At 54.2% G+C, this 12,539-nt stretch overlaps 2 protein-coding genes across 2 annotated transcripts; one reads left to right on the forward strand and one right to left on the reverse strand.

Annotated features, from left to right (window-relative positions):
- Positions 1-198: 198 nt before the first annotated feature.
- On the reverse strand, positions 199-2,232 carry WHR41_05691 (uncharacterized protein; the record flags this gene model as incomplete). Its single annotated transcript, XM_069374296.1, has 1 exon — positions 199-2,232. One exon carries the CDS (start codon positions 2,230-2,232, stop codon positions 199-201), a length of 2,034 nt encoding a protein of 677 aa, XP_069228552.1.
- A 320-nt stretch (positions 2,233-2,552) lies between these two features.
- On the forward strand, positions 2,553-12,311 carry WHR41_05692 (uncharacterized protein; the record flags this gene model as incomplete). Its single annotated transcript, XM_069374297.1, has 1 exon — positions 2,553-12,311. One exon carries the CDS (start codon positions 2,553-2,555, stop codon positions 12,309-12,311), a length of 9,759 nt encoding a protein of 3,252 aa, XP_069228553.1.
- Positions 12,312-12,539: the final 228 nt, after the last annotated feature.

Consider the following 12,539-nt stretch of genomic DNA (forward strand, 5'->3'; position numbering starts at 1 on the left):
ATACGTGCTCGGGTCTCGATCTTACTATGGAAAATAATCGATACCTGAATTGAATGAAGCTCAACATAACGAATCGTCATGTCAACGATATCCTGTTTCTTGACAACCCAATGCATGTTTCGGAATCCTTTGATTTCCTCATTTATGATACATCGATGCTGCACACGTTTCTTTATGTTTCATACACTCGTAAAGCAATCACCAACGATCGTCGTCGTCAGCGACATCAAATGCGTCCATGGACTCCACGGCCGGCGCAGCTGGCTCGCTCACATCCATCTTGTAGTCCTCCTGCGCTTCGTTGCCGTTGCCGCTCGATCCATTGGGGACGACGGTAATAGGTGGGTTCGGCTGCCAGCTCAATTCCACCTGACCGATGTGTGGGATTCCGGAGGATGCTCCAGCGGCGGCCATGAAGTTCTCTGCGCGGTAACGCTCTTCGAATGCCAGAAGAGCAGCATCAGCGCGATCCGGATGCTTGGACAGCTCTGCATGCTCCAGGTTGTTGCTTAGTAGTAGATACTGCCTCAGCGCCTCGTCATGCTGGTCATAAGTGCCACTCGGGAAGACAATCGAAACGGTCTTCGGTCGGTTGTCGAGACGCTTGACAGCTCCTCCTCTCATACTACCACCTCGGAATCCTGGGTTCCAGCCTCTACCTCTGAACCCACCGCGGCCACGGAAACCGCCCCTGCCGCGGTATCCAGACGCTCCAGACCATCCGTTGGGTGCAGCTTCAGGGTCAATGCCCAGACTATGAGCCTCTGCCTCAAGCTTCGCCAACTGTTCTTGCAGTCCTTTCGGGTCACCTTGCGAGTTGCCGCCGTTCGTACTCGGTGACTGCGCGGCCGCTGGGCTAGCAGGCTTGCCACTCCTTTTCGCAAGCATATCGGCCAATTTCTTCTTCTCTGCCTCCATTGCCTTGATCTTTGCATCAACGTCAAGCCTTTGCTGTTCTGTCTCTGCTCTCTGCTTTGCAGATTCATCATGCTTCCGCTGTGCTTCCTCCTGGCGTCTCGCAAACTCCTCGGGGTCGATCTGAGGCTCTTGCTCCTTCATTTCGACATCACCCTCGCCAGCTCCTCCAGCATTGCTAGGCTTGTGCGATGAGTCGGACTTGTGCCAGTAGACTTTCACGAACCTGTTGTCAAAAATGACCTTCGGGCTGTCGTAAGCGGCTTTCGCACCATCGTAAGAATCGTATCTGACTGTCGCCAGGCGCTTGTGTGGCTGCAGACCAACTTCCTCGATGGTTCCAAACTCACTGAAGAAGTCGCGTACCGTCTGCTCGTCAAATTTATCCTCTGGGATTTGCTCAACGACGATAGTCGTGTTCGATCGATCGAAGTTCTGCCCTTGAATCGAGATGTCTGCTCGTCTTCCGCCTCCCCTGAAGTTTCCGCCACGTCCGCGACCGCGGCCTCTTCCACCGCCGCGACTGGAGTCGCCGAACTGATCGACCGGCGGAAATCCTGGGAGAGCAGAGTTTGAAGGATCGTACTGCTCAGTAGCCGGCGCAATGAGTGCCTCGTCTCCATGCTCATACGGGCACGATGCGCCACGCGCGCAGAAACCCTTCCTGTCGTAGTCAAAGCAGCGACGTCCGGGCTTCTTCTGGACCGGCGGCGCTCCAGGCATAGGCGGCATACCCTGCATGCCCATCGCTTGCTGCATGGCCATGAGCATGGACATGGGGTTATTCGGATCGTATGGCGGCATGCCTGGCGGAGGCGCGGGCATCTGACCCATCTGAGGCATGGGCGGCATTTGCCATTGTTGCTGCTGCATGGGTGGTTGCGCAAAGCGGCCTCCGCGACCATCGAATCCTCCTCGACCGCCGCCACGGCGCATCTGCTTCACGGGCCTGTCGCCTCCCTCATATGATTGTATTCTCCCAGTCTGCGCCTCATCATCGTCGAATGCTCTCTTCCTGGACTCGAAAGGCTGCTGTTGCACGAATGAGGGTGCGGGCGCGGGCGCAGGCTTTGACGGGTCGAAAGATTTGGTCTGAATGGCGGCGATGATATCTTCGACAAAAGCCTCCGTTCCGTCCTGTAAGAAGTCTTTCAGGTTCTCCACGCAATTGTCTCTGACAATGGGCTCCGGGTCGTCCGTCTTCACCAGTGCCAGAACATAGTCTGCCATGACATCGCCGTCAGCGTCGCTGATATCCTCGAGGCGCTTCATGACCCATTGCTTCAGTAGCTCCGTTTCATTATCGTCGAGCTGCATCTTGGCGAGATTTGTGCACGCAAAGAGGTGCAGTGCTCCAGATGTGCTTGTGTGGAAAGTGGTTGTAGGAAAAGTCGAGACGTGAATCTGCAGCGCGCGTCTGACGCAACGCGAGCGAGCTGGGGAAAGCTGCTGCTGGCTTGCGCGGGATTGCGCTCGAGGACATCCGTGCACTTTCACATGCTCTTGGATCTGCGACAGCTGCTTGCGATTCCATTCTCGTCTTGTATTCTCGATCGATGTTGGTCCGGTGCGCGCGTTTGTCGGTCCGCAAGGCACTATGAGGGAGGCTCACGTAGCGCCCCTCCTTTCGCGACACCATGGCGGACTTGACCGCGTCGCCTCTGGGGCCCTCTGGAGGCTTCAACTGGGTCTTCCTCGTTGATCTGCTGGTTTGCGCGGTCTTGGCCCTGTTCTTCCTTTTCTACTTCAATCGTTTGTTTGCTACGGTCGTATCGTACGGCATTCGAGCCTGGACCTGGCACAAATATCGCGCGTACATCGACATATCCGCCCTGCAGATCAGCTTGCTGGGAGGGCGACTGTTCTTCAAGAGCATTCGCTACCACGCGCATAATGAGACGGTTCTTGTACATGATGGACACATCACCTGGAGATACTGGCTGCGGGCCGTACAGGAGGCTGAGATCTTCCAGGAGCTGGAGAACGACAAGCTGCAGAAGGAGAGGTCTTCGAGCATGTCAGGGGACGGACAGAGCGAGAGCAGCGGCAGCGAGAAGACGAGAGATCGCAGTCGGAGTGTGGGCAAGGCAGAGGCTGGAGGGAAGCCAAAGAAGGAGCAGCCATGTCGTATCTCCGTGAAGGTATCGGGCGTTGAGGCTTTCTTGTACAATCGCTCTCCAGCCTACGACATGATCGTTGAAGCTGCGAGGAAACAGACCGGACGATCAGGTAGCTCCAAAAATGCTTCGGAGAAACCAGACGGCCCTCCTGCCTCTTCCGGATCCGATTCCAGCAACATACCAGAAGACAACAAGGAGAAGTCTGACTTGCGGAAGATGGACACGACGGCCACAAGTGCAAGCGATGAGCGACGCCAGGCGCCCGAGCCTCCTTCCTTTCTCCGGATGCTTCCTATCAGAATAGATTGCAAGAAAGCTGCTGCTGCTGTGGGCAACGAAAACACGACGAGCATCATCACCGCAAAACTCGACAACGCTGGTGGTACTTTCGATGCTGGCAAAGCCGGCTCTCTCGACATCTTCAAGCTACTGATGAAATTTGAATTCAAGAATGTCAAAGTTGCGATGAAGCCGAACAAAGACTTCAAACAGCTGCAACTAGATGCTGCAAAGCGAATCGTGCGTGAACGCGAGCTCACCGACAAACCAATCGAGAGGCCGACTTTCCATCCCTTTGAAGGCTTTAAGTCCCCATTCGAAGGGTTCGCCAAGTTCTTCCGTCGGCGCAGGCGGAATAAGGGCTCTATAAGGACCGCTTCGATTACGTCAGATGTGCAAGACGCGCCGACTGCGGCAACCCAAGATCCTATACCTGGTCAAGCTCAATGGCACGGTCTCATGCGCTATCTTGACGATAACGACGAGGAGGTCAATGAGTGGCAAGACGTAGAGTATGCAAAAGCATCCACTCTAGTCGACGTTGAGCAAATCGGCATGCGTTTTTATTGGGACATCCCAGGCAAAGTGCCAGATTCATCTGCCGAGCATGATCGTCTTCTTCAAAGTGATCAAGAGGACCACATGAACGGAAGCAAGCCTCCTGACTATGGTTTGGACTTTGCGGTACACGGTGGTTTCATTGTCTACGGCCCTTGGGCAGACCGCCAGCGAATCAATCTTCAGAATGTCTTTTTTCCGGCTTCCTATGTGGATGCTATCCCGTCGCAACCCTTGAAACCTGGCACAGACCGTGTCTCAACGATCTTTAAGATTTTTATTTCTATCGAGAAAGACGTCACTCTTCGTATCCCAACACGCGAGCCATCAAAAGACAGCAAGTGGCATGGTCGAGCCAATCGCAACAAGCCCGATGCTGAGCAAGATACCTCTGGCGGTAAAGGCAGACATGGCAAGAAGTCCAAGCATGGTCGACGCCGCAAAGCGAAGAAGAGCGCGCCAGCAGATGCAAGGCCATATGCCTGGCTTGATATCAAGGTGAAAGCTGACACGACGGTGAACTACGTGATGGACATGTTTGCTCGACAGAATGGCTATCGAAACAGCCTTGATTTGGAGGTCAAGGGGACTGAGATTACCAGCAGCGTCAATCATGGTTTGCTCTGGCGAGCCGGCGCGCTGAACATGGAAGCCGATCTGTCGTACCCTATCGCTTGGAACACCCTGCGTGACTGGCCTTTCAAATTGACTTGCGACGACCTTGAGCTCTTCATCTTGCGCGACCACATGTTTCTCATCACTGATCTCGTCAATGATTGGTCTTCCGGGCCTCCGCCTGACTTTTACACCTTCGTACCTTACAAGTACGGGATGGATCTCAACTTCCGCAATTGGAAGATGTTTCTCAACACGAACGACGCCAACATCATCAACGATCCAGCCGAGTTTGACAAGAATGAGTTCCTGACCCTCGAAGGCCAAGATCTGAAAGCCGTCCTTGACATTCCGCTGAGAAATTTTCGACCTAAAGTGAACGACATCTCTTTTGATGTGCTCTCGCTGGGAATGTCCATGAGGATGCTGAACTCGCCACGCAACACATTGAAAACCCTGCTTCCCGAGAAACAAGTTGCTGAATTGCCAAAGTTGACCCTCGTAGGCTCTTTCTCCGCCAATCAAGAATCTGCGGCTGGGCTTTGCGATGTCCTGCGCATGGACCTTGTAGGCTATGGTCTGTCGCTAAAGGCCTATGGGTTCTTGGTGCGGCACTTCATCAACGTGAAAGAGAACTACTTCGGCGACTATGTTCACTTCAAAACGCTTGAGGAATTCCAAGATGCTGGTCATGACTTGAAAGAGTCCAATGAGATGACCATCAGTCTGCCTAAGCCCCAGACTGCAAACGAAATGGATGTCATCTTGTGCATTGCTGCTGAAGAGGCAACCGTCATGTTCCCGACCAATCTCTATCAAGCAGAAGAGTTCGTCCGTGTCGACGTGCAACATGCCGCCATCGACCTAAGGCTCACCAGCTATTACATGGATCTTGCGATCAACTTCTCTCCGATCAACTGTCTGCTGGGTGCCTCTTCCGGCGATTCCGATTCACCAGACGACAACGTTTCTAACACACAACTCTACATCCACCACGTTGACCTCAATGGGCATCGAGCTTTCGGCCTCCCCCCTAATGAACCGGCTTACGCTGCGACGTGGTCTGTCGATGTCGGCGCAATCACTGGTGAATTACAAAGCAAGTTTGTGCATGACCTGGCATTGGCAGGACAGGCACTTGCGTTCACTTTCACAGATGGTGAGAACGCTTTGCCAGTTGAGACACCTAACGTTTTCTACGAAGTGACATTTCTTCAATTGAGGACGGACATCTTGAGGGTCTGGATTCATGCCGGCAGCGATGCGTTTCTACTTTCAACGGATCCAGTCAGCGTTAACTTCAACGACTGGGCAGACAGAAGATTCTCCGAGAGAGTCAGCGTGCTCGTTCCTAACCTCACAGTTGCGTGCGTTGATGGAAAGAGCGCTTCGCGCCATCGAGTGCGAAAGCATAGCCGCCAGCCCGTCAGGACTTACGCCTACCTTCAGACGAGTGTCGCTCTGAACGTTGTAGGTCGCAAGGTTCATTCTGAAGAAGAACTGGAGAAACAGCAGGGTTACCTTCACAATAATGACAAGCGTACCGGACGGATGCCTTTCCTGCAGCGAAATATCCAACGCCGCCCGAGCTTCGAAAGCGTCAAATCGGCCGATATCAACAATCCTACTGTGCCCTGCCCTTCATTCCCTCCGCCAATCGACAATGAAGGGAAGCAGCATTCACGCCCGATGTCAATAAAATCAACCGAAACCTACGTTAGTAAGACGTCGCTCAGATCAAAGGCATCCTCTTCTTCGTTGGCAGCATCAATTCAAGCAGGCGGCAAATTGGCCGTACCAAGAATAGCTGGAGCTCGATCTCGATCTCGAGGATCATCCTCGAGGTCAGGACGGACTCCTTCATCAAACGCCTCTGGTGAGTCTTCACCTGAGCGGCGAGGCACCCTGCCTAGCGATCGCGAGCGTGCGAAATTCGGTCTCCCGCCCTCTACGATGGCTTTTTCGAGCTCGTTCGCTGAGCCATATTTTCCGCTCGACTTGGTCGAGCCTGACGTCTCGAACGTCCCCGAATTCGAGTTACCGGGCGAGGACAAATCACATGCGTCAGAAGATGAGCCTACCATTGAGCTCGAGCAGGATGACAAGTCAAGTCACACGTCAATCATGATCAAGCTAGTCCCAGGCCTTCGCGCCTACATCGAGCCAAGAGCTGCTCTCGCTGCTGCAAAAGTACTCCGAATTCTTCAGCCCAAAAAGCCTGATGATATCATGGATGCTTACCAAATGAGTGTCATGAGCACTATCGTCAGTCAACAGCAACAGCAGCATAATGTGGGAACTGTGCTCGAAGTCAAGATTGACGTACCTTCAGCGCCTCTACGTATTTGCGTGGCACGGAAGCATGAAGAGCCCCCAGATGTGGCTGATGTTTCTCTCAAAGCTCTCACGTTCATGATGCGGCAGAAGAAAGAGCCTTCCAATGAGGGCCACGATGAGAAGCTTGCTTTCCACCTCGTCCTCTCATCTCTGAGAGCATCTTTGCACGAGGGGATTGAACGAACTGTGAACAGTACGGCGCTGTCGCTTGGTGTTGATAACGTTACAGCCTGGTGCGCGCTTGCTGCTATTCGGACGTTTCACGTATCGATCAGAGACATTGCAATTCTGACTGCAAGCAAGAAAGCGGCATATCTGACAGCAATGGCTCAGCGCCTGACGCCTCTGGTGCAAAACCTGCAAGAGAGCTTTAGCAAGCCGCTCACCGCCTCGCACAAGCGCCTCCAGGTTCTCATCTATACATTGACTGAGCATGGTGAGCACATTGGCGATCCACCTTTCATGTCGCGTATGACCTACATTCTACGAGCTTATCGAAACCACTACCGCAACCAAGAGTCTTGGAAAGTGCTCATGCGCTTCAGGCATACGCTGCAATGCATGCCGAAAGGAGTACTGTTCGAGCTTGAGACTCACTTCAAGGGTGACGATATCTCGTGTCCTGCCAACATCGGCGACCAAGTGCTCGAGTCCTGGACAGCATGGCGGAACTGGGACGTGCCGAACATTGGTCGTACAACAGCTTTGCAGATGTTGTTTGGTGAACCTGTCGAGAAACCGCTAAAGTCTTCCAGGGAGAGACCGCTCGCTTTGACCTGGGACACGGAGTCTTTGAGGATCGCTGTTGACGAAGGTGAGGGCGCGAACAAGGTTGTTGTAGAAGACGTCTCTGTGGGCCTGGAAATTTCGCCACCCAAGGTGCCAACTGGACTCATGCTTGTCGACGAGAATAAGCGGAAGAAGACCCAATTGCAGATACACGCCGCTGCCATCGCCTTTGGAGTTGATTGGAACATGGTCAATATCATCGAAACGGTGGTGCCAGAGGTGCACCGGTTGATCCGCACCGCCCAGCCTGAGCAAGAACACCGTAGCCCTTCGCAAGCTCTCGAAGATGGCCTTACTAGGCACGATTTCCATGTGGTCATCTCGACCGACGCTGGAAGTATCCTCTTGCAAACAATAAATCTTCGCCACCAGTCGCAAGCGAATGGTCTGCGAACGTCGGTAATTGGAACCACACAGGCGAGTGAAAAGTATGGCGAGTGCATGAGCGTGGTGATACACGCCGAATCAGGGGTTTCCGAGCTACACTCCCAATCGACCTGCATTTGGCAAACCTTGCTCACAGGCCCGAATATTTACGTCGACTACCTGCAACCCGCAAGAAATGCCGACACGCCACCGACAGTAACGTTGGCACTTGCATATGGTGAACTTCAGATCGACGTCAAGGAGCAGGTCCCTGGTATTCTTCAGATCGTCGACCACATCGTGAACGATGAAGTCTCGCGAGTGCAAGGCCTCGTCAAGCTGTTGGAAAGTTCGAAAGTCTCAAAGCCACGAGCTACAGAGGACGCGGTGGCAGTCGCCTCCAAACCCGTCAAATTCCACGCCGCAGTGCTTGCAGGCAGACTGCTGCTGAATGTTTCGCTCTTGCAAGCCCTCAGTTACCGGTTGGAAGCGACAGCAACAAGAGTCCGCGTAGCTCCCAGCTTAGTGAAGCTTCAAAGCCTCGGTATCGATTTTGACGTTGGCGCACAAAACCATGCTTTCGTCAATCACAGCGGTAACGAAGATCATGAGCAAAGCCTCTTGCAGATACCGCCCATCAACGGGCACGTCGGTCTCGACCTTGGGCCCAAGGAGACTCGGATTTCGGTAACCACAACCATCAGGAGGATCGAAATAGATGCTGGCACTATCCAAGGTATCGTCACCGTCCTCAATAAGAAGGAGGTTCAAGACATTTTGTCCGAGATCAAGTCTGGCGTGGAAGACATCAAGGACAGTGTGGGCGAAGTCCTTCCGGAACCACCTGAGTCGGAGCCGCAGCAACACTTCAGGCCCGCATCAAACAAGCTATTCGTGTACGACGTTCGCTTTGCGCTTTATGGCATACGAATTTCAGCAAGGACACCGCACCTTGCTGCGCGTTCTACCGCCGAATTGGAGCTTGGAATCGGGCCACTCCACGCGAAAGCCTCGAACCAGGCGAACATTGATGCCGGCGACGTTTCCTTGTTTCCCGAAGTCAAAGGCTCCGTTGAGGATGTTGGTGCGAGCCTCACCATTATTGAAGGTCGGACTAGGCGTCAGGTCGGCAATGCTAAGCTCGCTGCCACTCTGGACATAACTCTGTGCAAAGATGAGAATGGCGCCTTCATACGTGAGCTTGCTCTGAGAAGTCCCGGGGTCAAAGTCAACGCGTACCCCGAGACCGCGTCGATCATCGTGGATGTCGTCAATCACATTCAAGACCGGATCAAAGGACTAGACCTGTCTCGTGAGGTTGAGTACATTCGTCGCCTGCGGGTGCAGAGGAAGCACCGTTTAGTCAAGACGATTAGTGGCAGAGAACGAAAGGGAAGTGAAGCCGGAATGCCATTCTCTGCCACTGATCTATTGGCCATGAGAGTGACCCTCGACTTCAATGACATTCAAGTCGCATGGCTGGTCGATCCTAGCTATGCTCCGAACGCAAAGTCTGAGGTGCAAGACCTGGTCTTATCATTGAGCAAAGTTGAATTCGCTACGAAAGGTGGACATGAGGCACGACTTACAATCCAAGACCTACAGATGCAGCTCGTGCCCAAAAAGGCAGACAAGATCAAACGCACGCTCAATTCGGCATTGCTACCGGAAGTCATCTTCAGCGTCGGCTACTGGTCGCAGGAGAAAAATCGCAGTCTGGCGTTCAGAGCGACCGGCAAGGCCCTCGACATTCGCTTAGAATCCAGATTCATTGTACCCGTCAGCGGCGTGCAAAGATCAATTGAGTCTGCCGTAGAGCGATTCCGGACGGGCACGGCCAACTGGCAGAGCATTCCAACAACATCGGGCCTGCCGAGAGCGAAGATGCTAGGCAACAATCATTTTGCATCGCTGCTCGTCGAGGCTGATTTTGCGGGAGCTCACGTGTACTTGCAAGGCTCTGGCCCTGGAGGTCCCGCTTTATCGACAATTGCTGCAGCTTCACAGGAGAAGGCAAAGCGTGGTCGCTACGGACAATTCTCGCCTGATGGAAGCCTCATCAATACCTCACTCAAGGCGCCAGGCATTGCTCTCAAGCTTGAATACAACGACACGGAAGCCCGCCCAAGCGTCAGCGGAGAGCTACGTGTCGATGCGTCTAAGAACATGTTACTTCCGAATGTCGTGCCGTTGATTCTCGAGGTCTCTGAAAGTGTCAAGGAGGTTATGCAAAGCCAAGAAAATAGAAGCACTCCTGCAACTCCAGCAGCACCGGCCGAGAAGACCGATGTCAAGAGTCAGCAGCGCTTCTTCCAGGACGAATCGATTGTCAAGGCTGATCCGACTGCGATATTCGGCAAGACGAAGGTCAACCTAGGTCTGCGAATTTGCAAGCAGGAGTTCGGTTTGACCTGCCAGCCTATTGCCAAAGTGGACGCCACAGCGCAGTTGGAAGATTTCTACTTCACGGTCAACACTCTAGACAGCGAAGAACAAGGCCACTTTTTCGCCATGTCTGCCGTTCTGACGAAGCTCAACACTCGCGTAAAACACGTCTACTCCCGCGAACCAACGTTCAGCTTCGACATGGATTCTATTGTCATGTCGCTGATGAACAGCAAGCACTTCAGTGGGGTCAATGGAATTTCTGCGATCCTGAAAATCAATCCAACCAAGACGTTGATCAACGCCAAGCAGCTACAGGATCTCCTACTCTTCCGGGAGATTTGGATGCCTCCCGAGATACGAAATTCACAGCCTTCAGGACAACCCTCGCAGAGTACTTCGTCGGACGACTACCTGGTCCAGCGCTACCAGAATGTAGCTGCGGCTGCGGCGTTTCCCTGGAATGCCACTGTTTCCATCGCCGAGCTCGGAGTCGAACTTGACCTGGGTCAGAGCATTGGCAAATCATCGTTCACCATCCTCAATCTCTGGGCCTCTTCGCAGAAGACGTCCAACTGGGAGCAGAACCTTTGCATCGGCATAGATGATGTAGCCGCGAACAGTCACGGGAGGATGAGTGGATTTATTCAGCTGAACAAGTTTGGCGTGCGAACCTCGATTTGCTGGCCTCAGGAATCCCAAGGATCCCGCAAGACGCCGCTCATCCAAGCGTCCATCGGCTTCCAGCGATTGCGTGCGAAGGCGGCTTTCGACTACCAGGCCTTCGCTTTTGGAGACATCAAGGGCTTCGATTTCCTCATGTACAATGTCCGCGACCCCAGGGCTGAACACCGAGATCGACTGGTCGCTGTGCTCGATTGCGCTAAAGCCTATGTGTTCTGCACTTCCACCAGTCCCGCGCAGGCTTACGGATTGTACCAAGCTTTCGATCGTCTCATTCAAGAAAAGCAGAACGCTTTCGAACAGTCACTCAAGGACATCGAGAAACAGCTGCGGCGCGACAGCACGGCATCAAGCAGCCGATCTGCACCGCCGCAAACCACAAGGCCAACGTCCACGCTCGCACGAGCGGCGTCCAGAACACCATTTGCGCTACACACAGATGTGGTGGTCACGGTCGGCGAGATCAGCGTGGGTGCGTTCCCCGGCACATTCTTCGATAGCCAGATCCTCAAATTCGAAGCGACAAACATTCAAGCGCGCTTCGCCGTCGGCCTGGAGGACGGCAGGATTCACAGCGGCCTGGGCATGACGCTCGGCCAGCTACAGGTCGCGCTCGGGTCCGTGAAGCGCGTCACGGTGCCCAAGACGCTGGGCGACATCACGGTGGACGAGGTGATCAGCAGCGCGGTCAACTCGCGCGGCGGCACGATCCTGCGCGTGCCCAAGGTGGTGGCGTCGATGCAGACCTGGCAGGCCCCGGACTCCAACCAGGTCGAGTTCGTCTTCAAGTCGCTGTTCGAGGGCAAGATCGACGTCGGCTGGAACCTGAGCCGCATCAACTTCATCAAGGGCATGTACGTCTCGCACACGCGCGCGCTGGCCTCCAGGCTCGGCAAGCCGCTGCCGCAGCAGTCCGCGGTCAAGATCACCGCCGGCCCGCAGCAGGACACCGCCGCTGCGGAGGCGGAGCAGGAGGCGCCCAAGGATTCGGTCAAGCCGCCTGGGAGCGATGATCGAGAGCAGCAGAAGATCACGGCGGAGGTCAACCTGCCACAGTCACGGTATGAATACACGGCGCTCGAGCCGCCGGTCATCGAGACACCGCAGCTGCGCGACATGGGCGAGGCGACGCCGCCGCTGGAGTGGATTGGCTTGCATCGCGACAGGCTGCCGAACGTGACGCACCAGATTGTGATTGTGAGTCTGCTCGAGGTTGCGAAGGAGGTGGAGGATGCTTACGGGAGGATTCTGGGGAGTTCGTGAGGGCACTCGTTTACATTTTTATTTTCTTTTGTGCCGCGTTCCAAGCGAGGCGTTTGGTTGCTGCAGGTGTGAAGACTGCTGCATGGAATGGTGCTCTACTTTGTACACATGTGGACATACGGGCACGTGTTTACTGCGATATTTCCCATAATAATCACCGTTCAAGCTATCGGCTACCTGGGCTCTGCAGACACGCTGCATGCGGATCCTGGCCTGGCCGCCGCACCA

The sequence above is a fragment of the Cladosporium halotolerans genome, assembly GCF_011745625.1.
Source record: "Cladosporium halotolerans strain TM138-S3 chromosome Unknown Sca19, whole genome shotgun sequence".
Lineage (NCBI taxonomy): Eukaryota > Fungi > Ascomycota > Dothideomycetes > Cladosporiales > Cladosporiaceae > Cladosporium > Cladosporium halotolerans.